Below are 15,391 nucleotides of genomic sequence, written 5' to 3'. Positions count from 1 at the left end.
AACTGTGTCATATTATGCAAAGACAAACCACTGGATTTGAAGGAGACAAGAGTGAAAAAAAATTCTTTGCTGCTAAACAGGTCTGAATTTGAATGCTAACTTTGCCACTCACAGCGTGATATTCTTCATTTTGGGGTTCTCATATTATGTGCATAGCAGGAATTTTATCCTTCTTCATGCTTAAGAAATAAATTTGCACATTGCCCAGTAGATAGAACTGCTCAATAACTAGAAATACCATTATTACTTCCACTATAGTAATGATTTTGTTAAGTGCATTGTAATATTTTTGTAGCCAGTGAATCTTGTGACCTCATGGCATTCTATTGAATTAAGTAAGATGGGAGGGCCAATTCTACATTACAGATGAGGAAGCTGGGAAACAGGAAGTTAAATGATGTCTTGGATTCACATAGGTCACAAGGAGCAAAGTTGACATTTATATGGGACTTTTCAAATGTGTTACGTATTCTTTTGTCTCTTATTAATTTATAGGTGTCCTGTTCCCTGTGCCTAGCACAAGACCATGAAAATGTAGACATATCTGGTTTCATTTGTCAGATGCTGAGACCTTTGCTCTTCCTTGACTCCATCCCCACTCTAGTGCCCCATACTTTTCTAAGAAATCCTTCACCTATTGCAAATACTCCCAATTTGCAAATCTTATTTCTGTATTTCATTCAGATGCCTGATTGGTCCATAGAGGAACCCATCTCGGCCTCAGAGGCATGTCAAGGGCCTTTCTGCGCTGTCAGGAAGGTGACAAGAGACCAACAGAGGCTGCTAGCATTGATAATTGAACAGAAGCCTTGGCCACTGCAGTGTGTGCTGTCCATGGTCCTGGACAGGTCACCTCTGTACTCCAAGGGCAATAAAAACCTTGTTTTTGCTACAGTATTCAACCTTTGTCGACAGATACACTGGGAATAGATTCTTGTTTGAGAAACTAGTTGATAATTCCCAGTGAATTGGTCTGTCATGCTCTCTTAAGTCTGTGTGTTCATGGAAAACCGTTTTTAAATTTGCTTTGTGCGTGGATGTGCATGCTGGTATCCCCCTTGGCGCCTCCAAAATGTCACAAATGACTTTCCTTGAATTTACCAATTTGCAGGATTAATATGCTTCTCTCCAGACACCTGTGCCCTAGATAGATTTCAGCCAGAAGAGCTGTCTCCATTCCTAAACTCTGACCTGTTTTTCAAGCAAAGGAGGCCTTTGTTTTAGGTCACCTCTAATGGGATCATCCAGGATGCAGAGCTAACTCTGGTCTCTGTTTTATCATGCAGTTGTGTGGAGGAGTACAAACTGGCTCCCGATGGAAAATCCTGCCTAATGCTTTCAGATGTCTGCGAGGGCCCCAAGTGCCTCAAACCTGACTCCAAATTCAACGATACCCTCTTTGGAGAGATGCTACATGGTTACAACAACCGGACCCAGCATGTGAACCAAGGCCAAGTCTTCCAGATGACCTTTAGGTATGGGACGGACACTTGCACATTGCTGGTCACTGACCCAGATGCTGGGCAGGGGGAGGAAGTGTGGGCCCGATGGAACAGATACTTGTGGTACTGGCCAGGATCTTTCTAAGATCACTGATATCCACCCAAGGAGTGCTCAGAGGCCCCAAGATTCATTCTGTGAGATTCCTTTTCCATGGACCTAGCACTTTGTTGTTACACTTCCCATTTTTCTAGCTCTATCCACATATTTGAAATTGAATTTTAAATCATCCTGTAGGTATAGTTAATGGATTTTTAAAAAATTTAATTAATCTTTCAGTCTATTAAAAGTATCCTATGGATGCTATTCAGGCAGTTCAAAAATAAAGACATTTAATGAAATAGAAAAATAAAAATTTCATAACCTAGAAATACCCAGCATTAATATTTTCCTGAACATTCTTCACACACCTCTCTCTCTCTCTCTCTCTCTCTCTCTCTCTCTCTCTCTCTTTCTCTCTCTCCCCTCCCTTTCTCCCTATTTGTCTGTTTATACATGCTTGCACACACCTCAAATCTCAGTTAAGCTGTTTAGAAATTGCTTTTTTCTCCAGGAATATGTCACAGACCTTTTTCCCCATTAATAACATGGTGATGCATGGGAAATTAAAAAATCAAAAGGAGCGCTCATCAAATGAGAGAAATCAAGTGATGGCTTGTTGACAGGCTATGAGAAGATTGGACAGGGAGGTCAATGGCGAAAGGCCTACTTGGACAGCTAAAGAAACCAGGGCCATTCATGGAATTTATCTATGCCTCAAAATCTGAAGAGCCGCAAGATGGTAGAATACGTGTAATATGATAGATTTCTAAAACCAAAAACTATATGTTTAAAACAGTTTTCCATGATTAAGGAATAGGGTATTATTATCAAGCTATATCCTCCTAATCATTTGAAGTTATATTTTTTAAAAGGCAGAACTAGTAACAAATCAGTATTATGGTCATCACTGTCTCCCTCCTCATCATATTATTATTAGTGTATCATTGCACTAGGAGTGGTAATGTGGTTATCAGCTATTAAGAATTACTCTATTTTAAGCTTTTCACTATTGCTACTATTGATGATAATGATGATGGTGATGGTGATGATGATGATGATGACGAATAAAATTAATTCAGCACATTCCTGGGGCATTCCAGCCTTTTCCATCATCTACTAACTTGTGTCATTCTCACACTGGTCCTGTGAGACAGAGACTATTATCATCCCCTGACCACAGATGAGAATCAGAAATTTAAAGTAATTTCCCAAGACCCCCTTCTCAGAAATGAGAGAGGCAAGATAATGCACTTTAGCATCTTTATTGGGCAACTAGGATCTCCATGTCACAATGGAATGTCAATGCCAGAGAGACTGAGTGACTTTCCCACTGTCACCATGAGTGATGTAAGTCATCTATTCGGATGTAAGGCTGACTCTAAAGCCTTGCTCTTACCTTTGAATTCAGTATACCCCCTCATCTCTCATTTTAGAAAATGAGACTCAAACTATGAATTCCCTAAAAGTGTTCATTCTGTGGTCATCTCAGGCTCTCTGAGCACCTACGATGTCCCAGGTGACATGATGGTAATTGAGGAATACAATGGAAAATTAGATGTAAATGGCCTCGAACCCCCTGGCACTTAGGAACAGTTGATAGAGGGATCTTGTATATATATTTAATTTGCTTAATAAGGTAAAGATACAGGGCTTCAGGGAAGCCATTAGCAATGGGATCTAATTTAATTTCAGCTGAGTGTTGAGAATGCCACTGTTGGATTAAATGGCAAGAGTAGGGCTTTGGAGTCTACAGTTCGGATGAAGAATCTGTTAGCTAATACCTGGAAGGTGAGGGGCAGTTAACATTGGAGAAAGTATCAACCAGAGACAAATATTCTAAGAAGGGAAAGACTTGATGGTTACAGGAGATTAGAGTCAAGCTGTGTTGAGCAGGGAAGTAAGATGAATGGTGGGCTGGAGCCCAGACAGGGGCGGAGCATATGTGTCTCCTGAGCCAAGCCTATTCTAACACCTGTCAGAGAACTCTTAACTCACTAAAGAAGGGAGTATGGTGCCTGAGTTGCATTTTTCAACCTCGTGGTGGCAGTTTGGAAACAGATTGTATGGAAGAAAGTAGAAATAGGGGGTCAATTTGGATGTCTGTTGTGGAAATTGTGAGAGCACATTGGTGGCTTTAATCAAATAGGATGACAGAAACAATATTGGAAAGAAAGGGGATTTGAAGAGATCATTGTGAGGTCCAGTGAGTGGTTTCAAGAGAAGGGAAAGGCTGAGAGAGAACTCAAGGGTGACAGAAGTGACTGGCAGCCACACAGCAATTGATTGGCAGAGTTGGATCCTCCAATTTCCAAGGAAGTTTCTTTCTAGTATGCATATGCTCAAACCAAGGTTGAGGGAAACTTTTTTGAAAAAGTTTGGAAGAAATTTAAGGATAGTCTGGATGAATTGTACACAGTGCTGAGATTCTACACTGCCAGTTTTCTATAATTTTAATAGTCTGTGAAACTCTGCCTTGAGCATCATGATGGATAGAAAATGTTGTTTGGAATCCAAAAGAAAGAGCAAATAAATTATCCCTTCCCTTTGAAAAGGAATTGACAAGCATGAAAGATGACATGCACAATTGAAAAATAATAGTGAAATTTAATTTGTGAAGCAGTGTTCTAAGGAATGCCCATGGTTTCTCAAGAGTTACCAGGTGAAGTCTTTTGAAAGGAATTAGGAGGAAGAACAGAGAGTTTCTCTGAGGACATGGCATGTGAATTGGAGTTTGCAGTGAGAGTAAAGAACAGTGTCTCTTGGGAGAGAGCTATAAGGGCATTTTCCTACCCTGGGAGGAGATTTCAAAGGCCTAGGCATATGGGTAAACAGGAGGGGTTTCAGGAAAATGGGCCTTCAGATAAACTTTGCTTCAAATCTCGGTCCCTTGCATGGAAAGCTTTATCCAATGTCCCGTTTTTAAAATGGGGTACTGTATTAGATGCCAGCTACTGTGTTAGGTGCATTGCATGTTGATGCCGTTTGATTTCTCACGGCAACTATCAGAATGACTGCCAGGTGATAAATGATCAAATGTACTAGTTTGTTCTATTTTGTGAAGATTAACATGCTTCAAGGGGAAGTCTCACATGGGTATCAAGTTGCCAAATCTTGAAGGGACTTCATAGAATCTTTGACTCTCATTTTACATATGGGGGAGGACCTCGGTCACAAAGCAAGTCATTGTTGGACTGATCTATGGTCTAAGGGCTCCTGATTTCCCAGAAGGCTTCTCTTCCCACTACCAACAGACTGGTCAGTACTAAAGATCATGGAACCCAAAGGCTGTCCTGATTGTGCCCAGGCTCAGGTGGAACTTAGCCAATCAGGGTCCTCATTCTGCTTTAAGCACTCTGTTCAATGTTCCCAACTGTTAAACTTTGGGCTGCTTCAATAGCTGGACCGGGGTCTGCCCTGATCTGCTCATGGAGGGGAAAACAGTGAAGAGAGCAGGCATTTCTCTTCTGATGATAGCCTCATGATTTGGGGGAACTTCTTAAACTACCACTATGTTGGAATTCTCTATTCCATTCAAGATTTCTCATCCTTGGCCTCAGTTAAGCTTCCTTTGTAATGATTTTCATCCCCAGATCCTGTCACCTCTTGGAGCCACATACTAAGTCAGCTGACTTCTCACTGTGAGAAGGCAAGCCACATTGAGTGAGTCTGTGTTGATTTCTTTCAAGTTTCCCTTCCAGAGCCCCAGACAGGGAGGCTGGAGCTTCAATGTCCTCCACATTCCAGAAGGCCTGCAAGTTTTTCAGCATCAAAGGCAATTGTCATTTCTCACCACCACCTCCTTCCTTTCCTTCCTCTTCTAAGCAATCTCCGGTCCAGCCCTCGAGAGTAGCCAACAGGCACAGCCACCAGCCGGCCTGCCATATGCCTCATTTCCTGACAACCGCCTGGCCTGGAATTTCCAAATCACTACCAGCTACAGAGTCTCCATGTGACAGCTACAGCTCAGCTTTGTCCCCCATCCCACCCACCCACCCCCACCTTCTCCAGATGACCACACCTAACAATTACTGATATCAAAAGAAGACTGTATTTTCATTTCCTCTCTCAAAATGCCCTGAAAAAGCAATCTGGACTTCTGCTTTACAAAAATAAATAAATAAATAAATAGATTTAAAATTCTGAACTAGACAAATGCTTAAAGATCAACTAGTTTAATCCTGACTCTTTGTTGCATAGATGGAGAAACTGAAGTCTAGAAATACATTATTTGCCCCATGCTCACAGTGATTTGGGACTTCTCTGGTTAAGAGTTCCTGACTCCCAGATCAGAACTCCCCTTGTTCCCAATTCCCTAATGTCTGCAACTTCTTTATATCCCATATTAGCTTCTGGCCAGGACAGCCACATGTTGCATGCCTGCTTTTAGTACAGAGATAGAACCCAGGTGCTATAGGAGCATGCCAATGTTATATATAAGGAGCAACCCTAGGCAAAAGCCAAACATGGGAGGCCACCTCTTCAGGTTGCAGGGTGTTGACAGCAGCCTGTCTCTGGGCAATGCACATGTGGAGATGTTTAGGACCCCTGACCAGGCCAGGGGTCACACGCACTATGTGGGAACACTAAGCCTGATGCACACAAAGAAGCAGAAAGATAGACCCAGGGAAGGAGTGTCCAGAGAAGTGGTCAGAGAGACAAAGCTGAGGCAGGGTAGAGAAACAAAAGATGGGAGATACTAAAGAAGAATCTGCCTGATGGAAGGAAGAGCAAGCCCAGAGAAAAGTTTAAAACAAGGAAGAGAGCTTTGAAAGACATAAGGAGGCAGGTGGCAACGGGTGGAGGAGTATAGAGACACGATGAAAGATGGAATAGTAGAAAAGATCTAAAGTGATAGAGAAAGAAGGACAAAGAGTTCATTAAAGAAAAAGTCAAAATACACTTATTCTCAGAGAGGCAATGCAGAATGTTTTAAGAGACTAGATGGTGCTCAGAAGACTAGGAATGAGGTTCAAATGGACATGCATGGATGTAAAAGCCTTTGCTAAAATGTCAAGTTCTGGGAAAATGTGAGGAGTCAATGATCTCATGTCTGAATTGTCCCTAAACCCAGTAAATGATGTTGGGCTTTCTGTGTCTAATCCCTTTTAGGGCACAGTACCGGTCATAATGACCCACTATCAGAATCCCTTTTCCTTAGCTCTTGATCAGTGTGGGAATCAGTGGACTGTTGGAGTGAGATAAGCTCCTCAAAGCTTGGTGGTATTTGGTGTTTGTTTGTTTGTTTGTTTGTTTGCTTTTTATTTCTTCCCTTTTCTGTCTTTTCCATCCCACTTCATTTCTATAAAGACGAAAGATCAACCTAAGTTATAGATTGCCTGGATTTAGATAAATAGCCATAAAGAACTATTATTGAGCTCAGAGCCTCAGAAACAGCAGTGAGGAGAGATTGTTTAAGAATGGGGACTTTGCAAATTACAATGGTACCTTTTGCAAAAGCTTCATCAAAATAAGACAGTGCTGCTGACAGCAGACAATTGCTCACAGGCCTCAAGATTAACCTCCAAACAATATGAGGTTTACTAGAAAGGAACTTTCCAATCTAGTCTGGTTATCAGATGTGCACATTATATAGTATAAGAGGACAATTTTGGATAAGCTGTGGAATTTCAGGATTATGCACCTACAACCCACGCTTGGTAAAACAGAAAGACTCTCCTTAGGAATTCAAGGAAAGCTGGTCTTCATTAGTGGCACTTGTTCCCCATCTCAGGAGACTGAGATCCGATTAAGCATCTCCAAAGCTGTCTGGTCCTTGGTTTTCTGGTGCTTTCCTGAGAGATGGTTGATGGTACATGCTATTCTGCATCTTCCTTTCTCCCTTTTATCCTGTCTCCCCTTTTCCCTCTTGAACCATGCCTGGTGTGTGTGTGTGTGTGTGTGTGTGTGTGTGTATGTGTATGTGTATTATGTCATGTCCTATACCACCTATACCACATAGTTTAGGTGTTTTCTCATACGATCTTTCCAACACTTATTATAAAGTAACCAGCAACAACTTGGCTTTACAAAAAGAAATCAGTGAATTAGTTTGTGCCTTCAGAACAATTTCCAAGGCCTCAATGGCTTGACATGAAAGCATTAATGGGTTGATTATAACACATGCCTCTTAAAGAATAGCAGAGTCCTGGTCCTTCTAGTATTTGGATATCCGGGATAACAGAAGAATCATCTTTATGTTCTTCCTTGAATGGTATTGTAGAAAATTGCAGATGTGGGATTTAGAACCGTTAGCATTTCATGGCTACATCTACCATTCTATGCTATGTCCCAGTTGGGAATGTGAACTGGTTCCTATTTTAGGCCTGGAGATTGCCATGGCCTAAAACCCTTCTATACTGATGGAATTATAAGATCTTCAACTCTGAATTGGGATTTTACTTCAATATAACCTGAAAGGATTATGGTAAAAATTTGACAGACTAGTGAGCAAGAATCACATTAGGTCATCAATAAACATTATTTCCTCTCCTTCAACTGCATTCTTCCCCCTCACCCCCATTTCCAGAAGACACCCAGTAGATGAAGACATTTTTATTGTATTCCTCAAAAACTCATCTCTGGCCTGGAGCCAGAGTCATCCTCTCAACATTCTCCAAACAACAGACATTTTTGTGAACAGGGTTTTAGTGAAACTGCCATATTTGAGGCAGAAGGCACCAGTTCTCTTGCTTTGTGGGTCTGTAGGCAGACAGTTCAGCTGGGAATGTGATTTCAGGGTTTCCTTCCCCCACTAAGGTGCTCAACCCAGCATTAGGGAAAACAATCTCTCTACTGTGTTACATCACCTATGTCTTACAGGGCCATTCGCTTCTGTCTGAGTGGTCTTCAGGGACATACAAGTTGCTAGGTGGGTGGTAGTCATGTCTACTGTGGGTGGTGGTAGTCATGTCTACTGTATGTAATCTGATAACCAGCCCGTGCCCATATCCAGAGCTTCTGGTGGTATGGGACTTTCTCACCTCAGGGTGATATTACAAATATTTAATGATTGGCATAGACATAACACTGACCAATAGGAAAGAAAGTTCATCCATACAGAATGAAGATGAACCTCTGTGCACCAGGCTTCATATTGTCTTGCTCGCCTCCTACCTTTCTTGATTTCCCTTTCCTACTATCCTCTTATCAACTCCTCTGGCCACTATTCTGATGCCCTTATGCACAGTTGATATTATAAAACTATATTTTCTGGGGTTTTTTAAAGCCTATCTTTGAGGGACAGAGGCAGATCTTTTTCCTGTGATATGTGTATAGACAGAGCAGATATACCATCATACTTTTTTTTTTTTTTTTTGGTGCTTAGAATGACACTGGAGCTCCATATCACTATTATATTTTTTAAAATTTTATTGGTGGATTATAATTATACATAATAGTGGGATTCATTCTACCATATTAGACATGCACATAATGTAACTCGAACCATCTAATTCTCCAGTACTTTCCCTTTTATTCCCCTCCCTCTTCCCACTAGTCTATTTTTTATATGAGAAAACAAACTCAGAGAGTTGAGGTGTGACATCTGAAGTTACATAGTCTGTAAATAATGGAGCCAGGATTCAAGGCTGCCCTCTGAACCACTCTGCAGTCTCTAGACCACCTGTGTGCTCATGCACATGTGTATGGTCTCAAGCTATGTGATCCCCTAAGATCAAGAAAGTACATCATAGTTTATCTTCATTATTATACATGAAAACCCTATTGAAAGGTGGGATTTTTATGAGACTCCCTCTAGTCAGAATTCAATACACATGAATTATACCAGCACTTCTCAGACTCTAATGTGCATACTAGTCACCAAGGAACCATGCTAAAATATAGTTCTGCTTCAGTAGTTCACAGGTAGGGCCTGAGCCTCTGCCTTTCAAATGAGCTCCTCCTAAGTCTGAGGACTACTTTGAGTAACAAGGTGCTAAATCAAAGTTCATGCTCAGTGTAAACAAAAGCTGCCTAAATTATGGCTGAGAATGGAGAAGGCCTGTTGTTCCTCCATGTTCCTGTCTGAAAGCAGGAACCAAGACACAAGGCCAGAGGCACCAGAGAGCCATGAAGTTCCACAAGAGCCTCCTTCCCATAATCCTCTCCCAAATGACCAAGTGCAGAAAGTACATTTCTGTTTTCGGCAGCCAGGACAGACAGTTCTGTTCCAATCCAATAGGCCCTGGGTATATTTTGTACAGTTCATCTTTCTGCTCATTAGGGCATGAGGCTGCTCAGAGATCAGTGCCGATGGTCAGGGGGCGGGGGACTTAAGCCAGACAGGCTCCTGTCCTCAGTGGTCCAACACTGTCGTTGGGTGCTTGGATCTGAACACTGTCTACATGTCCATTCTGGGATTTCAGCCATGATTGGAGGCAGCAGAAAGTTACTTACCAATGGGGAGCTGGGTTGTAGTATGTTTCAGGTCAAAGGCAGAAGACATAAACTCTTGAAAAGTCCATTGGGAGGGAACATTGACTGGAGTGAAACTATTATTCTTAAACACTGGTACAGAACCATCAATCCATTAGTTTAACTGGGGACAGAAAAAAAAAGTAGTAAAATTAAAATCTAGCATAAGACGCCTTTTATTTTGAGCGTATATATGTGGGGGAGACCAGGGAATCGCAGTCTACTTTTAAACAAGGCCTCTCTAATCTTTCCCTCTATTTATAGTGAGAGAAGAAGGAAAAATAGCTGGCTTAATTCTAAGTTTCATTCTTAACGTTTGCATATCTAAATATACCCAATGTGGTCATTTCACAAGGAAAAACAAATTTTACATAACATATTTTCAGGGTTCTCCAACTCACTTCAAGATGCCTGTCTAGCCCACAAAAGGTGCTAAGACAACAGAAGTTAACAAGGTCCATTTCACATCTCTTCCCAGCCCCTCCCCCCTTTCGGTTTTGTTTTAAAATTTCTGGCTTCAGAATGCCTGACGCTGTCCTTTTTCCTAGGAGGGGGGATGCCTACCCAAGTCATTGAGACATCTGAAGCGAAGACAATTTTTAAAGAAGTGCAATTTCATTATGTTGAAAGCAGGCTGTAACTCAGGCTGGTCTAAGCGCTCTGAAGGAAAAGTCCATAGGGAACCTGGGAACAGATAAGGATAGATTGTAATTAGCACAGTAATTGTAATTAGCAGAGCAATTGTAATTAGCATAGTGATTGTTTGCTCATAATGGGTGCTTCTAAAGTGACTCCAGGCAGTTTGTTCTCTTAAGTATCTTCTGCCATTTCCCCCCAAGATCCTGTTTACACTGCTAATACCATAATGTGCTTAGCAATCTCTTTTATAAATAAATACTCCAAGGGTACAGGCCAGCCCACCTCCTGACCAAATAACATGCCTCCTTAATTAATGGAGTCCACACCACTGAAATTTTACTATATTTGCATCAAGCTAAGGCAACATTGGTAACTTCCTCTAAGAACAAATCTCACCTTGGAAGTCATTGATTATTGTTGCATTAATTACTAGAAGGCAGGAGATGACACTCAAGTGCAGAATGCACTTGAGGTCCGAGGTTATAGGTGTAGCTTTACCACTCTTCCCTTTTGTTGATTAAGTTTGTGTTGATAACTGTTAAGGACTGAGCCACTAAGCACAGGGGATGCAAACACCTTGAAGGCAGTCAATGGCTCTGTTGTTATGCAGATGAACCTCTTACTGAGTAAACTCACTTTGTATCTTCTATGGGTCAAGATGGAAGAAAGCACCCAGCCTGAGGGGAGATAGTGGAGGCACTTCTTCATACCTCAGAACAAAGGAGCAGCAGGGGAGAGTTCCTAGAAGAGGTGTGGATTGAGAAATTAGCTATGTGGAAGAGTTTTCCAGGAGAGATTTAGCAGAGGGTCTACAGACAAGAATGTCAAGTGGGTCAAGAGGTGGCTGGGAACTGGGGTTGTAACTGAAGGGTAGAAGGTGTACTTAGCACACAGAAGGCCTTGAGTGCAATCCCCAGCATTAAAAAAAGAAAGAGAAGGAGAGAGAATGGGGAGGTGGTGTTGTAGAGCTAAGACAACCATGATGGCATGGTGAGTGGACTTTTAGGAAGGGCTATGTAAGCACCAAAGTAAGAGGACCATTACTAGCTCTAAGACTGTACAGTCTATGCTTCCTGAGCCTTGGTCTACTTACTCACCATTAAATCAGGGAACATAACAGTACCTGCCTTTCAGGAGAATTATCAAGAGGAGGTAATGAGAAAAGTCAGGTTAAGATGCTTTGTGAAGACATGTGCAAAGGTTAGTGACATTTTCCTAACACAAATCCAAGGATCTGGAAGGTACGACTTATCCAGAAATACCCTGTTGTAGTGTGCACTCTGTCGCATTTGAGGTTGTGTGAGATGCAAATTCAACAGCATTCCTTTCTTTGAATTCCTTCCAGAGAAATGAAAAAGTCTATTCTAAACTCACATTAATAAGCCTATGCATGTGTATGAAGAAAATTAATTTTTAGGGAAATATTTCCATCTCAGGGAGATGCCCTGAATAGAAATGAACTGAATGACAATTCCAATGAAAGATATGATCACAGTTTATTGGATGTAAATTAATACAGAAAACTCCAAGGCAGTGGCTGGGGTTTTCTGTAACATCACCACTGAATAATTACTATGAATGATAATCTAGTGGAACACCTCAAAGGTGGCTTTTAAGAGTCCAAAATGAGCATTTATTTTTATGTCACATAAGACTGTCAGTGGAATCTGAGTGGACAGTTAGTTACAGGCACAAGCCAGAGCCCAGGCTGCAGGCTTTTGGGTAGCCCAGGGCTGGTTAAATCAGTGCATACCTTGTGACACTGATGCATCCAACCATCTTTCCGTTTTCCCAAGTGGTCCCTGCAACCTTGAATCTTCTTCAGTTTCTTTTACATGCTTTCTCTAGAGTAGGATGAAGGAAACTCAAGGAAGGACTCTGTCTTCCTTGTTGTGCCCTAGTTCAGAGAACCAAAGTTACTTCAAAGAATATCCTTCCTAAGTTTCTATTAATTCCCAATTTTTTCAGTAGTCCATGAGGACCATACACTAGCAACATATGAGCCCAGAGGCCATTCGCTCACTTTATATCTGCGTTTGGGAAGGAGGTGGAAACATAGCTTAAAATGCAACTAAATTGCAATTAATTTCTTCCTCAGGCTTGTGATCCAACCCATAAATATTCATCAAATGCTTATTCTTTGCCAGGTTCTGGAGATCAAGCTGAACAAAACTCAAGAGTCTACCACTGGTGTGAAGGGGGAAAAAATATGTATGCTACTTGTTGGTGTCATCTGAGTCCTTGTTTAACTTTGTGTTTGGATATCACCTCACTCCTATGGAGAAAAGTTAAATTCAGGTTGAATTCTCCCCTAATGAGAGAAGTGAAACACCATGGGATATAATTGTGTTGGGCAGGCTTAAGCTTTTAAGGAACACGAGCCTTTGCAATGTCTAAGATGGTTTTGCCCACCAAGGAACAATTTCTGCCACTACTAAGAATGCATGATGCAAGGAGATTTACAAGTGTTGTTTTACAGATGAGAAAACTCAGACTCAAATGAGGTCTGAAGACTTGCCTGGAGTCACAGAGCTAGTGCCAGAGCCTGGCTTACCTGGGCCTTTCTGACATTGGATGGCCCCTGCATCACAATGAATGGCTTTGCCATACCCCACCCAGATAGTGATACTGCTGGTTACCAGTTACCCATGTTGAGTTCTGTGCCCTCACATGTTGAGGTATAACATTAGGGAAGCACACTGAGGCAAACATATAGGGAGGGAGAAGGGGGCCAGAGCTGGTATCCTAGGATCCCAAGAAGTGAGGGTGTTTTGCCTTTTTTATTATGTCCTAGGCTTCTTTCTTCTCCTGTTCTCTTTCCCTTATCTCTCTCCTTCCTGAGTAAGTAACTAGACCCTCCACAGATGCTCAGTGGAAGGCCAAAAGATTGGAAGCAGATGGGCTGGAGGGGACAAGTTGGAGTGATCTGGGCAGGAGGGAGGCATAATTAACAACTCTCTGTAGGTACCATCCCTGGGATAGGTTACCTTAGCAACCGTTGGAGCTGGGACAGGTTATCTTGATTAGGGTGGAGGAAGGGCTCTAAAAGCATTTGCATTTCAACCCCTCTCCAACATTTGGGACTCACTTGATTTACCTATCTATACTGACTGCCTCTTTTAATTCTGGCTTCATAGGAATGTGTATGTGTAGACACACATGTATATGTGTGTATATATAATTATACATATATGTAATTTTATTGTGATGACAAATACTAATTGTATGTATTTATGGGATACAATGTGATGTTATTATATATATAAAATGGTTCAGTCAGGCTAATTAGCATATCTATCCCCTTACATTCCATTTTACTCTGCTGAGAACATTAAAAGGTCCTTTTTTCATTTTTTTTTTTCATTTTTTGCAGTGCTGGGGATTGAACCCAGGGCCTGATACATGCAAGGCAAACACTCTGCCAACTGAGCTATATCCCCAGCCCCTAAAATGTCCTTTTTTAAAGCAATTTTGAAATATACAAAATAATACATTATGATTAACTGTGGTCACCAATCTGTGCAATTCTTCCTTCCTGAGACTTTGTGCCTTTGACCAACATCTCCTCAGTGCCCAACCCCCAACCCCACCCCCTACTTCTGGTAACCAGCATTCTACTGTCTACTAGAAATTGGACCTTTTAGAATCCATGTATGAGATCATGCATATCCATCTTCCTTTGTGTCTGGCTTATTCCTTTGAGCATCATGTCCTCCAGGTTCAGATAGGATTATTTTTAAAATAATCTTATTTATTTTAAATAGTCCTAGATTTATAGATAAACTGTTATGCTCGAATTCGGGACCCCCAAAAGACCACCAGAGACCCAAGATCCACGTAAGCAGCAAAGAGGTATTTATTGCGAGCTAGCTCCCTCCTCCGAGTGCACACAGCAACTGGTGATGCTGAGAGGCCCCGAGCCCAGGGTTTGCAGCAGTTTTATACATTCTTTGGAGAAGGCAGGGACCTCACATACATCATAGCATCTCTTAGCAAATCATCACACACCACAGGAAAATCAAATAATAACTCTAAAACATTAGCACATTCACTGGCGGGAACAAGTTGGATAAGGGTGATTGGTTACTACAAGAGGGGATTCATTTGAACTGATTGGTTTAAGCCAAGAGGGGTGTTCGTGCTGAACTACATGGTTTCCCAACATGTTATCAACCACCATAAACTACTGGGGGGTCATCTGGCATCCCAGGTATTTCCCTGTCTCATGCTGATTGGTGGCTGCTAGGGGGCTGCTATGGATCCCCACCTAGCCTGACTGAGTCAGGGACACCTGGCGCAGCAGATCTCTCCTGTTATTTGTAGATAAACAACTTAGGAGGGTGGGAATGTGCCTAGGAGTGCACTGTGGGTCTTTCCAAGGACAAAGGTGATGTCCCTTCCTTGGACAGGCTTTGCTCTGAGGTAGAGGCTGGTTTTTCAAAACCACAAAGTTAGTCCTGTGTGATTTCCCATATACTCTGCACCCAATTTTTCCTGGTATATTAATATGGTATATTTATACCCATTAATGAACAAATTTTCATTCTTTATTGTTAACCAACATCCATATTCAATTCAGATTTTCTAACTTTTCACCTAACATCCCTTTTGTGAATCAGCAAGTAATTTTGAAAGCAAGAGTTACATTGGACCTGGTTAAACTGGTAAGGAAGTCTTGTTCAAAGCTACTACAATCAGGCAGACAGGTCTGAACTCTGTTCTATTGGAACAAAGTGCAGGGGGCTTTAAGCACTTAGATGAACACGTGGAAGAGCACTAGAGGGTGGGAGTGGAGGCT

At 41.7% G+C, this 15,391-nt stretch overlaps 1 protein-coding gene across 3 annotated transcripts in view; it reads left to right on the top strand.

Moving 5' to 3' along the window:
- Astn2 (astrotactin 2) overlaps positions 1 to 15,391 on the top strand; it is an 833,116-nt gene that overhangs the window by 533,004 nt on the left and 284,721 nt on the right. For all 3 annotated transcript variants that reach the window (XM_026393326.2, XM_026393325.2, XM_026393324.2), the window contains one exon: positions 1,287 to 1,475. In XM_026393326.2, coding sequence (XP_026249111.2) covers positions 1,287 to 1,475 — 189 coding nt within the window. The remainder of the gene's footprint in view (positions 1 to 1,286; positions 1,476 to 15,391) is intronic.

Source organism: Urocitellus parryii, chromosome 4 (assembly GCF_045843805.1).
Source record: "Urocitellus parryii isolate mUroPar1 chromosome 4, mUroPar1.hap1, whole genome shotgun sequence".
Lineage (NCBI taxonomy): Eukaryota > Metazoa > Chordata > Mammalia > Rodentia > Sciuridae > Urocitellus > Urocitellus parryii.
This window is presented reverse-complemented; position numbering and strand designations above follow the sequence as displayed.